The sequence below is a fragment of the Hoplias malabaricus genome, chromosome 6 (genome assembly GCF_029633855.1).
Source record: "Hoplias malabaricus isolate fHopMal1 chromosome 6, fHopMal1.hap1, whole genome shotgun sequence".
NCBI classification, from domain to species: Eukaryota; Metazoa; Chordata; class Actinopteri; order Characiformes; family Erythrinidae; genus Hoplias; species Hoplias malabaricus.
This window is the reverse complement of record NC_089805.1, coordinates 18351059-18367705: the sequence shown is the minus strand read 5'-3', so window position 1 is coordinate 18367705 and position 16647 is coordinate 18351059. Positions and strand designations below refer to the sequence as shown.

Below are 16647 nucleotides of genomic sequence, written 5' to 3'. Positions count from 1 at the left end.
GCTGCACATTGATATTACAATCATATCACTATTGGCACATGATAGCTTTAAAGTGAAAAAAAATTTTAACAAAAACATGTTAATTTGTGTTCTTTTCATTGTTTATAAGCACTGATTTGAAAACGATATCTTTTTCAAGTAATCTGTTAAATTTCTCTGTTTGGCATTTGATTAAAGTCAGATGATGTGATGTCACTAGGTCCCTGGGGCACAGCTATCAATAACACGAACCACACAGACACAGCAAAAGACCTTTTCATTTGTAATATCTGCATTTCTCCTTCACATATGAAAACACTACTAATCATGCACCAGACAGGAACAATTACATTTACATCACTTTATACTTCAGTTTCAGGTCTGAACACCTGAATGTATGCATTTGAGTGCATTTTATACATTTTTTTTCTTGTATCTTACAAGTTACAAATAGATCATCTCCACTTATATGTTGTTTATTTTTTGGCAGATATATATGAATACTTATTCTCAATATTCACTTTGGCTTTTTGGCAAATTTTCAAATGCTTCATTGTTATATTTATTTCACAGCTGTAATGTAAATCTGGTTAGTATTGCAGTGGAATATTCCTTTAAATATATATTCACCGAGTGCTGTTTCAGAGCAAAGAAAAGACCTAGAATCTCTACTTACTTCTACTAATCATCTACTTACATGCAGCTCTGCCGTTTCTTATTGGGTCCTCCATATTTCGGTTTATCCAAGCAGAAAACACATCTCCCACAGTCTTCTTCCCGGCAGCATCCCTTGCAACGAAAACAACGTTTCTGTCGCAAGCTCAAAGCCTTCCTATTGGAAACAGGCTTTTGCTCAGAAGAACCAGTGCTCTCAGGGTCTGAGAAAGATCCTAGGTCTTAAGCAAGAGAAGAGCGCAAAATCAATTAATCAAGCAATCAACAAATCTATCAAAAATCCTTTGCTTTAACAACATTTGTTGTTAATATTTTCAATACAGCAGAGCATTATGCTAACGATTCAACAGAGCATACAGCAATGCAACATTATACGTTGCCATGTTTGGATTCTGAGCTAAAAACCCCATTTTAAATATAAATAAGAACAAAATTCTTGGATGTTTCATTTGCTTGACCCTTTAACTATGAAAAGCAAAAAGAAAAGATTTCCAATGTTTTTATTAAACAAAATTATTGTATTTAACTATAAACACAACTAGAATTTGACACCTGCAACACACGCCAAAAAAATAGGGACAGAGTAATTGTTATCTTCCTTTTAATTGAACTGGTTAACAATTAGTATCCTCAGTTCCCTAATGAATAAAGATTTACAGGTGGAATTTTTGCCCATTCAACCTTGATACAGTCTCAAGAAAACTATATGTTGCTTTAGCAAGTACAGAATGGGGCCCGGCTAGTGCTAGGCGATAAAGCGTTACTGATATGTTTTGTGATTAATTTTGGCTTGTCATCGCACAAGGTGGGATTTTCTTTACTTCTAAGTATATTTTCCCCCTGGAAAATATTTTACTGTTTGCAAGAGCACTGTTTGTTGCCGGAAATTTTTCACAATCACACATTATTTCCTCCGCTTGAGAATTTTTAATGGGATCTAACGCCATAGATGACAACGCCTGGGCATACTCCTGATGAGGCAGTTGATGTTCTCCTGAGGGATCTCCTCCCAGAGATGTATTAAAGCATCAGTCAACTCATGGACAGTCTATGATGCAATGTCGCGTTGGTGGATGGAACGAGACATAATGTCCCATGATGTGCTCAATTGGATTCAGGTCTGAGGAACAGGCAGGTTAGTCCATAGCATCAATGCCTTCATCATGCAGGAACTGCTGGGAAGGGGAAAAAAAGAAAAAAAGAAAAAACCTCGTAAGGAACCCAGCACAGGGTGCCAATGGCAAATCTGCCAATATTGGTGTTCTCTGGCAAATGCCAATCACCCTGCACAATTGGGCTGTAAGCACAAGCCCCACATGTGGACGTCAGGCCCTCATACCACCATCATGGAGTCTGTTTCTGACAATTTGCGCAGAAAGATGGATATTAGTGGCCTGCTGGAGGTAATTTTGCAGGGCTCTGGCACTGCTCCTCTTGTTCCTCCTTGCACAAAGGAGGAGGTAGCAGTCCTGCTGCTGGGTCGTCGCCCCCTCCACGCCTCCTGGTATCTCCATGCTCTGGGCACTGTGCAGACAGATACAGCAAACCACCTTGCCACAGCTCGCATTGATGTGCCATCCTGGATGAGCTGCACTACATGAGCAACTTCTGCGAGTTGTAGACCCTGCCTCATGCTACCTCTAGAGGTGAGAGCACTGACAAAATGCAAACGTGACCAAAACATCAGCCAGAAAGGATGAGAACAGAGAAATGGTCTGTGGTCACCACCTGTAGAACCACTCCGTGTTGGTCTTGCTAAATGCCTCTCATTTCTACCTGTTCTGTTCCATTTGCACAACAGCAGGTGAAATTGATTCACAATCAGTGTTGCTTCCTAACTGGACAGGTTGTATTCTCAGAGGTGTGATTGACTTGGAGTTACATTGTGTTGTTTAAGTGTTCCCTTTATTTTTTTTGAGCATTGTGTAATATTTTTTATTATTTTTTTTAAAACACAACAATATGCAAGTCACCATGCCATGGTAACTGATGGACTCCCCATACCATGAGAGGTGTTGGCTTTTGCACCAATCACTGATAACAGTCTAAACAGTCCCATATGTCATTAGCACTGTTTTAGTATCGTTTTTCAGGCAAACAAGCTGAAACTCTGACAGTCTTTTTGACTCCACTGACTGACTCTTGGACCATTTGAGATGAGCTTGGACCATTAGCAATTCTGTATAGAAATAATATATGGCTTCTGTTTGTGTAACAGTGTTTCAGGTTGCATTTCTTGATTCTGTGGAAGACTATATTAAGTAACAACAGTTTATTTATAGTACTCCCACCCCATGTAGCTTATGCCGTGTCATCTGAGGGCTCAAAAGTCACACGCATTCAAAATCAGAGACCAGTGTTACCTTATATGGATTGTATGGAAGCAAATCTGTCTCATCAGACTTTAAAATATTACCACCTTTGAATTTGTAGCACTGAATTTTTTTGCACTGAAATTATGCATCTGAATATAATTGCTCTTGAATAGAACTTGTGAATTTTCAAGAACACATTTTCACTGTTATTATTCAAGGTTAATACATTCAGATAAAAAAAAAATCAAGCTCAAAAAATGCAACACTATATTTCAAAGTTGCTCAAATTCGGTAGACGAAATTTAGATACCAAAATACAAGTTAATAAAAACAAATTCAGAGTACTCATCCGGGATACAAAGGATGAGCAATCGAGTCATGAGGATTTTCTCTTTTACCTTAAATGGTGCACTAGATGCATTCTGTTGACGCTAGATGGCAAAATACGAACACAACCTCCATACCATGGAAAAACTAACGAGTCCATGCAGAGAGATTTTTAAGCAAGCTATTCAGTTAGACAGCCATTTGTTGTGAAAGAAATACAGTTACAATTTCAAGCATTTTCAAGCACTTTATCCAAATCTCCAGCACTTTTCAAACCTGGAAAATACAATATTAATATGGAGTTTCATATCAATGTATATGTTTACAGAAAAATAGAGGGCAGAGTTAATATTTGTAGGAAGGGGAAAATATAATCACAGCTGTAGTTATATATAGGTTATGTGTGATTGCTCTAGTGTTTGTAAAAATGGTAAGACATGACTTATTTAAACATTCAGCAGGATTATGATGCATTAATAAAATAACACTGGCATATTTTAGATTATCAGTGTGTTCTTTGCTCTTATTTTTTTTAAATACACTAGATATTTCTAAGATCAAGAATACTAAGAAAGATTGGTTTACTTAAAGAATTTAATATAAATTCAAACTATTTATTGAAAATAAATGCTTACTTTAGATTAAGTACTGCGACCCTGAAAAGGATTAAGCAGAAAGGATGATGTTGCTGTTTAGATAAGTACATCTATACAAATAATAAATGAAGCATTTTGATTAATAAAGTACCTAAATCAAAGTACATTTAAATTGTACTGGAGATTTTTACCACACTGTGTCCTATAAGTTTTGAAAGTAATTTTTCCTTCAAAATGGTGCACCTGCTTCATAATATAAAAGGCAGAGCCATTTAAGGAGGAAGGTCTTAATTCTATAAGCAAAATCCTAACAAGTCACAGCTTTATTCTCTTTTCCACAACAATTCAGTGAGGCCATCAGATTACGTTCATAAGCTTACCAGCAAAAATAAAATCAATTTGATGGGTAAAAGCAATGGAAATCTTTTTTTTTGTACATTTGTCAGATATTATATAAAAATTAAACATATATACAGTCATGTAAAAAAGGTAGGACACCCCATGAAAATCTTTTTGAACATATTTAAAAATATGGAACCGCGACCCTGAAATGGAGAAGCGGAGAAGAAAATGATGATGATGATGATGATGATGATAAACATATGGACATATGAGATTCATTTGAGCAATATTGAGACACGGAGCTTATGTAACTAAACAAATAAAACTGGAGAAATTACTTAATATAAGTTCTAAAATGTAATGAAGAAACATTCACATTTCTTGTGAGGAAAAAGTTAGGAGATCCCATATTTATTACTATTTAAAATGTCTACATTTAGAAACAGGTGCTAATGATTAGGCCATCATTAAAAGAGGACATTTGAGGAGGCTGTCTTATTTAAACCTCAGACAATAGTTTGATTTGCCCTTGATTGTTGAAGTGAGTGGTATCACCATGGCAAGATCTAAAGAGCTCTCTGAGGCCTTCAGAAAGGTTATAGATTTATATGAGCCTGGGAAGGGATGTAAAAATATCTCAAAACAATTAGAAATTAGCCATTCCACTGTCCAGAAAATAATTTACAAGTGGAGAACATTTAAACCAACTGGCAATAAGGCCAGGTCAGGCCATCCTAACATGTTCAGTCCAAGAGTAGACCACAAGATGCATATAGAAGTCTCCAACAATGCTAAAATGTCATAACGAGACCTACAAATGGCTCTTGCCACAGTTGATGCCAAGGTACATATATCTACCATCAGGAAAAGACTGCATGATTTTGATTTTCATAGGTGGTGTGCAAGGATGTCAAAAAGACATAAGGGCAAGACTTAAGTTTTGCCAGAGAGCACCTAGACAAGACCAGGAATTCTTGAACAACGTGCTTTGGACAGATTAATCGAAATCTAAATTATTTGAGCACAGTAACAGAAGACAGGTCTGGCGCAAACCAACACAACATTTGAGCACAAGAACCCCATATCAACTGTGAAGCACAGAGGTGGAAATGGCATGGTTTGGGGCTGCGTTTCTGCACCAGGGCCTGGCAAGCTCTCCATCACAGAATCTACTATGAATTCTTCACTGTATCAGAGGGTGCTTGAGAAAAATGTGAGACTATCTTTCCAAAAACTAAAGCTGACCATGCCCTAAAACATTTCTGTAAATTCACAAGTAATGGCTCAAAAGTAAGAAATGGAATGGCCAAATCAGAGCCCGGATCTTAAACCTACTGAGATGCTGTGGGGTGATATAGTTATACAAGCTCCATCTCTCGATACTGTTCAAATGAAGTTCAAATGTCCATATGTTTAAATATGGGACATAAGGGAAAAAATTATTATAATATAATGTAATTTAATATATATTATAATAATAAGCTAAGTACAATATAACAAAAGGTCATCTCTACAATGTCTGTTTGTGTTTTTTTCCTATGGTCAACTGCAAGTGTTATTATTATTATTAATAAGTGTTAAATGGGAGTGTCTAAGAGTAACAAGTGCTTTACCCAAAAGTGACTGACTATACAAAAACTCAAGGGGCTGTTGAGTAGTTAAGGGTAAAACACAAAACTACAAATGCACCAAACTCCAGAATTCCACACTGCCTCTGTGAGCAACATCAGCAAAAGAACTGTGTGCCAGGAGCTTCATGAAATGATCTTCCAGCTACACACAAGCCTAAGATGAATATGTCCAATGCCAAGTGTCACTGAAATAGTATAATGTTTCCAATAAGTTCATATAGGTGTGAAGGTCAGGTGAAAATCTATAACCTTATCTCAGCAAAAGATCTTATCTTTGATTAATCCCTGACTGTGAGTGCCAAGTACAAGTAAAGTCTTTTAAGGTCTATGGGGTAAAAACTGGTTGTACTACAGACCTACTATTAAAATATTCCTCAATAAAATGAAACATTTATGTACCTTCTGTTGTTGGGGAAGCTGCAATGCCTTCTCGCTCATGTAGAGGCAGGGCACTAAGTCTGGGGATGTCATCTGGTACCATGGCTCGAGGTTGCCCCAGTGCTACTGCCGCAGCCCGGCACACATGTTTTATGCGTGGACCTCCAAGTGGACGCTCCTACACTCAAAGAAGGTTAACAAGAAAACAGCACAATTTTTTGAGCACTTTGTCCGTACATATTGTAAAAATTTACACATTCATTCATTTCTTTTGTCCTTAGGAGCAGTGCTATAAAAAATACATTATTACAATTACTGAAGAAAATAAATAAATAAATAAATATCTCAGGATAAGGAATGTACACCTAACGCAGATGATAAACATAAATGCCGTCCAACACAAAAAAATAAAAAATAAAACAGAACACACCTATGAGATTCAGAAATATAACCGAAAAAAAAAAACAGACACACGCTACCTGAGGAGTTGCTTGTATGTTGGCTGTTCCCATTCCCCGTCTCCTCCTCTTCTGTATGCCTCTTGTCGTACCATCCGCAATTCTAACTGCACCAGTCAACAGCTGTGCAAGGAGGACAGCAGTTTTAATTATGTGAATTTTAACATGGTAACTTACAACAAAATGATATTGAATTGCTTTTATTCTACTTTTTTTCTCTAAGATTTGCAAGTACTGTCTACAGTCAGAGATTATGTAGGAATATAGTTACATTTTAATATAGTTACATACACATATTTTAATATATAGTTACATACACATTAGATTTATGTTCATTCCCTCTGATTTTGTTTAATGACAAAATCTATTTACAATTGCATTTTTGAAAGCATTATTACATTGCAACATTATTCCCACACCTGCCTAAAACTTTGCACAGTACTGAATCACTTTTAAAACAAAAAGATTACAGTAACTGATAAAGGAGCATCTTTATTATTAAAAAAAAAAAAAAAAAAAAAAAAAAAAAAAAAAAAAAAAAAAAAAAAACACCTTACCTGAGCTGTCTTTAGCTGTTTCTGCTGGTCAATTTTAATCAGCTGGACCTTGGCCCTCTTCAGCAAGTGAAGCATCTTCTTGTTTGCACCTGAGAGGTGTATTCTCTGAAGTGGACTGACGTGCCCCAGCACAACCGTGGTATCTCCAGCATCCTGGTTCTGTACATCTAAGTCTTCAATGCTGGTACTCTCTGCCATATGAGAGTGATTAGACATAATTAAAAAGCAAAAGTTGCTTGTCTTTATTAAGCAGAGTAAGGATGTCACAGTAAATTCTGAAAAAAGCTAACACAAATGGCTTGGATGTATTAACTGTAAAGCCACTGTCTACTTTATTTTAAGTATATAAATGCATTTTAAATTAATTTTAAAGATATGCCACAGAGTAAGCATTTACCCATATTAAATTCAATATCAATTTATATATTAATGCAATTTAATAGTGATTATGATTTCTAAAAAATAAATAAATAAATAAATAAATAAAAGATACCCGCCATCTCCCGTCTGCTCTGAACAGCAAGGGCAGGTAATTCAGAGAATGAAGGGCAGTTGCACTGTCATGGCTATGTACACAGTGGCATCAATAGGGAGAGCAATAACGTTAACTTGAAGACGGCCTGGATGCCTCTGCATCAGGCAAGAGCTGAGACATGGCAGGCAACAAAACTGTAGTCTATTAGAGTTAGAAAATACACTCTGGCCCGCCATGACATTGTACAGAGGACCCTAGCTCTACACAGTACACGTAATGACCAGTTAAAATATACTCGTAAGTGACAGGCAGCAAGAAAAAAAATGCCCACTGCGCATATCCAGGTGCATGAGTTACATCGCTGAAGAGATGTGTAAATGTTAGAATGCAACCATTCCACTGAGAAACTCCTCCAACCGCAACATGGCTTTAAAATCTGAATGTATTGGAAGGCAGTGTTATTGTCTTACTGGTTCTGTGGCAGACAAGTTGTCATATGTGCCAAATTTAGGCGAAACTTATGTGCAGAAAATTTCATTTAAATATTTTTTTTTTTTTTAAACTCTAGTACAACTGTATATAGTCTACATAATTCTCAGTGCCCCACCAAATATTCAAAGAATTTAAAAAAATGTGGTTTGGTGATTTCTGGATAGAGTCATCTATCCTTACCTGTTGCTCTGGCTGTATTGTCATGTCCTTCAACCATGGCAAGTGCTTGTTGACCTTCAACATGTATGGCTAGTTTATGCACAACTCCCGGGGTGTTTACTTCTTCTATATTTACATCGGTGTTCCTGTGTCTTCTTTCATCCACTGCTCCTGTAGACTGCAGTGTACTATGGACCTCCATGTGTAACTTCCTACCATCTCTATGACTGTCCATTCGCTTCTGTCTCCGCTGAGCCAAGCTTGCTGTGAGCTTTTTCAGTCTCTGATAAATTTTAAGGTGTGTGGAATCATAACCTAATCTCCCCACCTTCATTTGGGGGGCATCAGAGACTCCTGAGGGACTTCTGGGTTTTGCTCCCTGAGATTTTGCTTTTTCATAAAAGCTGCCCTGACCATCACTGTTCTTTAGTTTTCTACGTCTTCGCCTTCTTTTCTGCTTCTGGGTTTGTGGAATACCTGCCTGGTCCGATTCCATGAAAGACTCATTTGGTAAGGCTTCAACTTGGACAGGCTTTTTCACATGAAGTCCAGACATGCCTTCATCATCCATGAACCTCTTGGGTACCCTAATCACCCTGGATGGCCGAGCACTACTTACACCACCGTCAGTAAGTTCTTGTTGATCTGCTGCTCGTTTAGGCAGCTCCTGCTGCTGGTCTTTGCTCACTGGGGGCTCCACTACTTCATAGGTGTAACATACAAGACGTCGTCTTTTCCTGGGAATCTTACCCACCGCTTGTGGCTGAAACTGTATTTTCCGCATTAACTCCTGCTCTATTTTCCTTCTATGTCCAAATAAAGACTTGCGGCGTCTTAAGCCAGTTGGAGATTTTTTATGAGAAGGTGAATAACTGTCCTTTATTAACACTCCTGCACTTCTGTCTGGAGAAACTGCATTCTCCTCTCCAGCCTCAATTCCAACTACAGAAGAGGCACTCAAAGCCTTGGGGATCTTTCTCCGTTTCCCAGAATTTTTGCAATTTACAGAAATGTCAGTAGTGAGCACACCCTCGATCTTTGTATCTTCAGTTTGGTCTTGTTTAGCAGTTTCGCCAGGTTCTCTGCGAGAGCTTTGGTCCAAACTAGCTGCCAGTGTTTTGGGAGTTCTTCTTCTCCGTTTAACCAGTGTCAAAGCCCATACCAATTTTTTTTGCCTTGTTCGATTTTCTAAAATAATGGCATCATCATGCCTATTTCTTCTTCTTCTTCTTTTAAGTCCTGCAGCTGCCACTGGACCTTCACTGCCTGATTTATCAATAACTTCATCTTCAATTTCTTGTTTATGTGAGAACTTAATTCCTTTCTCTTCCTGAGACATTTTCACTCCCATCTTACACAATGAACCCTTTTTAGTTTGTTGATTATCTAAGGAATTTTTTTCACCCATCTTTTTGCTAGCCAGTTTCACAATAAATTTGGCCCTCTCTGTATTGCGCTCTGTCCTGAAACGTTTTCCACATTTTCTCTCAGGCTCCTCTGTTTCCAAAGTGGTCTTAGAGAATTTTCTTGCCGTGGTGGTTTTTCTAACATCTGTAGACAGGTCCGTAGACTGAGGAGGCTTCTCATTCAATGCTGCTGCTGATGAGGTCTTAAGAAGATTGCCTAGAAAAGAGGAAAGGGAAAAACAAGAGTCAACACAAATCACATATCAGTGTGAGATATAATATAATGAACATAATATAATGAAAATAATACATTATAAAAACTATGTCAATTAAAGATGCAATTACTCTGAGCTACCTTGTCTGGAGCGCAAGGACAATTTCCCATCAGTCTGAAAACCTGTGAAGTCTCCTTCCTGTAACACAGAGAAACAGAGGCATATCAAAGAGTTACGCTTTTCCATGCTTTAAAAAGGGGCAATTACACCATGCAGTTCAAAAATCTAATATGCTGGGAAGAATGGAACAAACAAGGAAACAAATATGTTCCTGCTTGCATGAAAGTCATGTGTGTGCTTTCAGTGATGAAAGTTGATTAAATTATGTTTGGTTTTTTCATAAGATCACAAAATTGGCATATTCGACACTAATAATAAATAAAGTTTTATTTGCGATAAGAAAAAAAATATCTGAAGTACTACAGATCTAGCCAGGTCAAGCAAAATATTGAAATATGACAGTAGTGCATTCATATTGGCCTTCTCTTTTGTGTGTGTTTATCTCTCTCTCTGTCACGCTCACACTAATGTTCTCCAACAAACACACAAACACTTGTGATACCAATGATGTATTTTAAACAACAATGATTACAGAGGCCTAAATACTAGTTATTAATTATTTGTTGTTATTTTTTTGTGCCATGCTGCGCCACAAAGCAGAGACATAGAGCAGCAACAGCTGAGTGCACACAGCCATGTGGAACATTTTTTTTATAAAATAAATAACAGACTGATATCACAGTGTTATTAAATACAACATCCGGCTCAACCCTACACACAGCACCACAAAAAGCATAAAGGACAGCTTCTATAAAGCAACACTTATTTATGATGAGAACTTACAAATGACAGGTAAAGTACAACGCATAGCCTAAACGAAAAAACAATCCTGAAATAGTCTTTAAAATCCACAGTTATTTAATATGGCAGAAAGTAACTGATGCCTCATTTAATGTGGGGGAAAAGAGTCACTTCTATCAAGAACTTTATGTGGCAGAAAAAATATTGGATGCTTGTTTATTTTAAGCTTTTCTTTGTTATTGTTAAACTGCACTTTCAATTTCAGATTCACTTTGGCCAAGAATTATCATTTCAATGCATAACTAATACAATGTATGACTTTTTTGGAATGGCAAACTAAAGCTTTCTGAAGCACTGAGGCTTTCCTCCTAGGTGTACCGAAAAGGGTTAATTACTCAAAGCATGGCAGAGTGGATTGCTGTATTGAACATAGACATAGAAATGGACAGAATTTTGTGCTTAGCGATGTGAAAGTGGTGCTTATGGAAAGGCAGTGAAAGTGCTTTTGCAGTGGGCACTGATAATTCTATGATACGCAATTTAAAAGTTCCAAGTTCTTATTTTTTCTTTATAATAAGATTCTCATGAAGTACTGTATTTTATTTGATGGCACAATTCAGTGTTCCAAAACTTCTGAAAGTCCTCTTTTTCTAGTTGGTTCTCTCCTACTCACTGTTTGTCCTGGTTTCTCCTTCTCCTTTTATGTCAATCCTAGAATGACTCTCGAAGCGCGCACACAAAGATTCGCTACTTTTGAATAAGTCCTTGGTTGCATGCTAATATGAACTTTCAGACATCTGTGGTTAAATGATCATTGGACATAGGACAAATCAAGCATTGACTCAGTGGTTTGAAGCAATGGGTGCCCCCCTCCCATCCATCTTCCCCACATGCCTTGAAGTTTCAGATTCAAGGTTGACACTAATTTTAACCTTAGGTCTAATGGTTCCATTTGGAAAACAATAATACATTGTGAAAATGTATTATTGTGTTAATGTATGTTTAAAATATCTGTAAAATCTGTCTGGCATCAATGAATTTTCAAGCAAACAATGCCTCTATTACTACAAAATTGTTGCCTGTGCTGTTTCAGAATGTAATGTCAAGAAATCCCAAATCTGCAGAAAACTGTTAATCAGAATCAACAGATACAGGAGAGAAGTGAGAAAGATAAAGTAGTTAATGTTAAGCTTGAAGGGTTTTACAGTTGTAAAGAACATTCATGAAGTGACATAAAGCCTGTCGAACACTGGCTGTGTGCTGTGTCGAAACATTCCAGACCTGCACCAGCACCACACCTCAATGCATGCAGGGTCTGCAGGGCTCCAAACTCTGATGAGCTCCTTAGTGTGCCACAATGCACCATACTGCATTCTGACACTACTACATTACATTAAATCCATATCAAGACCCTAGAAAGCTGCAGTAGATCAGACTGGAAATTTACAGAGACAGGCAGCCAGTCTCATGTTAAACAAACACTAAAGACAAGTTCCCTCAGCTAACGTTACACTCCCTGTCAAGCTTGTATCTTTCAGCTCCAAAACTGTTTGTAAAAAGGTAGCAAACTGATACCAGATGTGATAATTGATGCTGAATATTTTATTTCAATCATTTACTTTAAGCAGATTCCAAAAAAGTTGGGACACTAAACAAATTGTGAATTAAAAATGAATGCAATGATGTGGAGATGGCAAATGTCAAAATTTTATTCGTAATAGAACATAGATGACAGATCAAAAGTAAAATCTTAATAAATGTAACATTTTAAAGGAAAAATATGTCGATTCAAAATTTCACAGTGTCAACAAATCCCAAAATATACAGGACAAGTAGCAATAAGTGGCTGGAAAAAGGAAATTGAGCATATAACGAACAGCTGAAACTCCAATTAACACTAATTAGGTCAGTTGACAACATGATTGGGTATAAAAAGAGCTTCTCAGTGTGTCAGTGTCTCTCGAAAGCCAAGATGGTAAGAGGATCACCAATTCCACCATTGTTGCGCAGAAAGATACTGCAGCAATACCAGAATGGTGTTACCCAGCGTAAAATAGCAAATACCTTTAAGTTATCATCATCAACCTTGCATAACATCATCAAAAGATTCAAAGAATCTGGAACAATTGCTGTGCGTAAGGGTCAAGGCCGTAAAACTCTACTGGATGCTCGTGATCTCCGGGCCCTTAAACGTCACTGCACCTCAAAAAGGAATGCCACTGTCAAGGAAATAACAGCATGGGATCAAGAATACTTCCAGAAAGCATTGTCAGTGAACACAATCCACTGTGCCATCCGCCTTTGCCAGCTGAAACTCTACAGTGCAAAGAGGAAGCCATTTCTAAGCAAGCTCCACAAGCTCAGACGTTTGCACTGGGCCAGGTTTTTTTTTTAAAATGGAGTGTGGCAAAATGGAAGACTGTTCTGTGGTCAGATGAGTCACGATTTGAAGTTCTTTATGGAACACTGGGACGCCATGTCATCCGGACCAGAGAGCACAAGGATAACCCAAGTTGTTATCAACGCTCCGTTCAGAAGCCTGCATCACTGATGGTATGGGGTTGCATGAGTGCTTGTGGCATGGGCAGCTTGCATTTCTGGAAAGGCACCATTAATGCAGAGAACTATGTTTAGGTTCTAGAACAACATATGCTCCCATCTAGACGTCATCTCTTTCAGGGAAGACCCGGCATTTTTCAACAAGATAATGCCAGACCACATTCTGCAGCAATCACAACATCATGGCTACGTAGGAGAAGGATCCGGGTACTGAAATGGCCAGTCTGCAGTCCAGATCTTTCACCTATAGAGAACATTTGGCGCATCATAAAGAGGAAGGTGCGACAAAGAAGGCCCAAGACGACTGAACAGTTAGAGGCCTGTATTAGACATAAATGGTGTGTTGTAAGAAGAAGGGGGGGATGCCACACAGTGGTAAAAAAATGGCCTTGTCCCAACTTTTTTGTTGGCGCCATGAAATTTTGAAACAACATATTTTTCCCTTAAAATGTTACATTCTCTCAGTTTAAACTTTTGATCTGTGATTTGTGTTCTATTCTGAATAAAATATTAGATGTTGGCACCTCCATCATTGCATTCAGCTTTTATTCACAATTTGTTTAGTGTTCCAACTTTTTTGGAATCCGGTTTGTATAAAATATTAACATGAATCTGACGTTTATTGGCTCTCCATACATTTTTTTCCTTTCCAAACCTTTTTTATGGTCCTGCTACAGAATAAAAAATCTTAAAGTAAACATTGTGGTTTAGCAATTAGTAGGCTACATTTTTAAAGACCACACATGCTTACAGATGCTCTTAAGGTTATTAAGGTATCAAAGAACAAAATTACCGTATTTTCCGCACTATAAGGCGCACCTAAAAATCTCAAAAGCCGACAGTGCGCCTTATAATCCGGTGCGCCTTATATATGGACCAATATTGAGCCACAACAGGTCTCGCAACTACGGTAAGCAGCCGCCTACTTCATTTTCTTCCGCAAGCGGTGCATGCTGGATATATACCGGTATATATATTTCATTTCCATTTGTTTTTTATGTAAAGACCCCAAAATGAGGTATTTATTCTATTATTCTATTAAGAGACACGCATATGACACAGAGTTTAAACTCAAGGGGATCAGTCACGCAGAAGAACACGGGAATAGAGCAGCAGCAAGAGAATTTAACATTAACGAATCAATGGTGCGAAAGTGGAGGAAGCAACAAGATGACCTATGCCAAGTAAAGAAGACTAAACAGAGTTTCCGAGGGAATAAAGCGAGATGGCTACATTTGGAAGACAAACTCGAACAGTGGGTTGTTGAACAGAGAGCAGCAGGTATAAGTACAATCACAGACAGAGCCGGGCATATTGGATCCCGTATTTGCCCAACTGTTTAATTCGGGCACCGAAGAAGAAGAATTCCAGGGATTCGTGGATGAGGAATAACTTAGTAAAGTGAGCTTTACGTGTTTATTTTGTGTGTTGTGTGATTTTAACGTTTGAGCAACGTTGAGTTATTGATATATTGTTATCGCTTTGCACTATTTCGAGTGTTACTATATTGTGATTACTATTATTATTGAATCGAGGAAAAGGCCCCCCCCCCCACTATGTGGGGTATATTAACATTGCACTACATGTTTTACCTTAAATTACGCTGGGTTGTAATCTATTAATAAAGTTGAACTGACCTATCCGACTGTTTTGTTGACATTCCCTTTAGCGCAGCTCCATCTAATTGTTGCATAACATAACCCCCAGCCTCTACTGTAGCGTCTATTGTATGCGCCTTATATATGGACAAAGTTTTAAAATAGGTCATTCAATGAAGGTGCGCCTTATAATCCGGTGCGCCTTATAGTGCGGAAAATACGGTAAGTTGTTTCATTTAATGCCCTCCTACTTAGTACATAATTAAATAAAATGCATGCATATCCAGCATGCCTACGACTTCAGCAACTACATTTCCAAAAACTGTCACTATGCTGCGAAGGAGAAAAGTGAACAGCACTGGACAACAAGCAGCTTATGGCTGATATTACACAGTTCTTTGGGTAATGGAACCTCATAGAAATCACACACTGCAAAACTGAAAAAGCTCCCCGCAGTTGAGAGTAAATTTTAACATCTTCAATTTCACCAAATTATTTAAGCTCACATTAAAATACAGTTAACGTAAACAATCTTTGCCATCATAAATTGATTTGACTTTGAATATTCTGTAAGTTCCACACAACTGAATTTACTTTTCTCAAACAAATTCAAATAAAAACTGGATTAATGACAGAAACTGTCTAATCAAAACAAGACATTCTCTTTATGTCATTATCACATATTTACATGATATAACCACAGACCCCAGACTTACCAACAGTGCCTTAAACATCTAGTTTATTTATTTAAATTTCTATTTATTATTACTATTATTATTATTATGTAAATAAACAAGTCAATCAATCCTTCCTCCAGGTGAATACACGTGGACCTGCGTGATGCTGGGCACAGAGGAATAAGATACTGTGGCACTACTTTACATTAACTAGATTGCATCAGTCAAACAGCATGACACTGACGTCACACAGCTCAGCCCAATCCAGCACCACAGTGAAACTCAGAGTAAAAACGAGATTAAAAACGACCTTGTGTATCACAGGCACATGGAGAGAGGCTCTGACAAATGTAACCATATAATTAGTAATGGCATTGTCTGATTAATTTTATTTTCAACTATTCTTTTGGCTTCTAAACATTATGAAAACAAGGTGTTGTACAAAGATGCTTTGGTTTTGTCTTGTGTTTAAACTATAAAGTGGCGCTGGGCCAGTCTTAAATATTATTTGATCAATTTACTGACAGGTATACACTGAATTAATTTTTCAAAAATATATAAATATATGGTTAATATGAGAGAGAGGTATATATATTATATACTAATCATGTTTTTACATTTTGTATTTGTTTTTCAGGTTCATTCTAATTAGCACTAACAATTTAAAAAGTTTTTAAAACTTTAATAAATGCATGTCAAAGACAAAAGTATATAACATTCCACATGTCAATACAGACCAAAAATAAACATGATTATGATTTTGCCATAACTGAGCAGCCCAAGATTGTAAACATATTTAAACAGCCATATGAATATATTCAGAAACTCATTTTATTAACTGCATTCTTGTGAGTTTTATACAGCATCTTATTCTGATCATGCAATGGCAAACTGCAGTGTGTTAAATTTGGTGCAACCTGCTTAAAATGTTAAACAGAAAACAAATT

The 16647-nt window shown here is 37.3% G+C and overlaps 1 protein-coding gene across 2 annotated transcripts in view; it reads right to left on the bottom strand.

Moving 5' to 3' along the window:
* The window catches only part of kmt2ba (lysine (K)-specific methyltransferase 2Ba), a 44323-nt gene that overhangs the window by 24125 nt on the left and 3551 nt on the right, over positions 1-16647 (bottom strand). For both annotated transcript variants that reach the window (XM_066673800.1, XM_066673801.1), the window contains exons 2-7: positions 10146-10203; positions 8406-10007; positions 7259-7449; positions 6723-6824; positions 6265-6421; positions 677-875 (exon numbers count right to left, since the gene is read on the bottom strand). In XM_066673800.1, the coding sequence (XP_066529897.1) occupies positions 677-875; positions 6265-6421; positions 6723-6824; positions 7259-7449; positions 8406-10007; positions 10146-10203 (2309 nt within the window). The remainder of the gene's footprint in view (positions 1-676; positions 876-6264; positions 6422-6722; positions 6825-7258; positions 7450-8405; positions 10008-10145; positions 10204-16647) is intronic.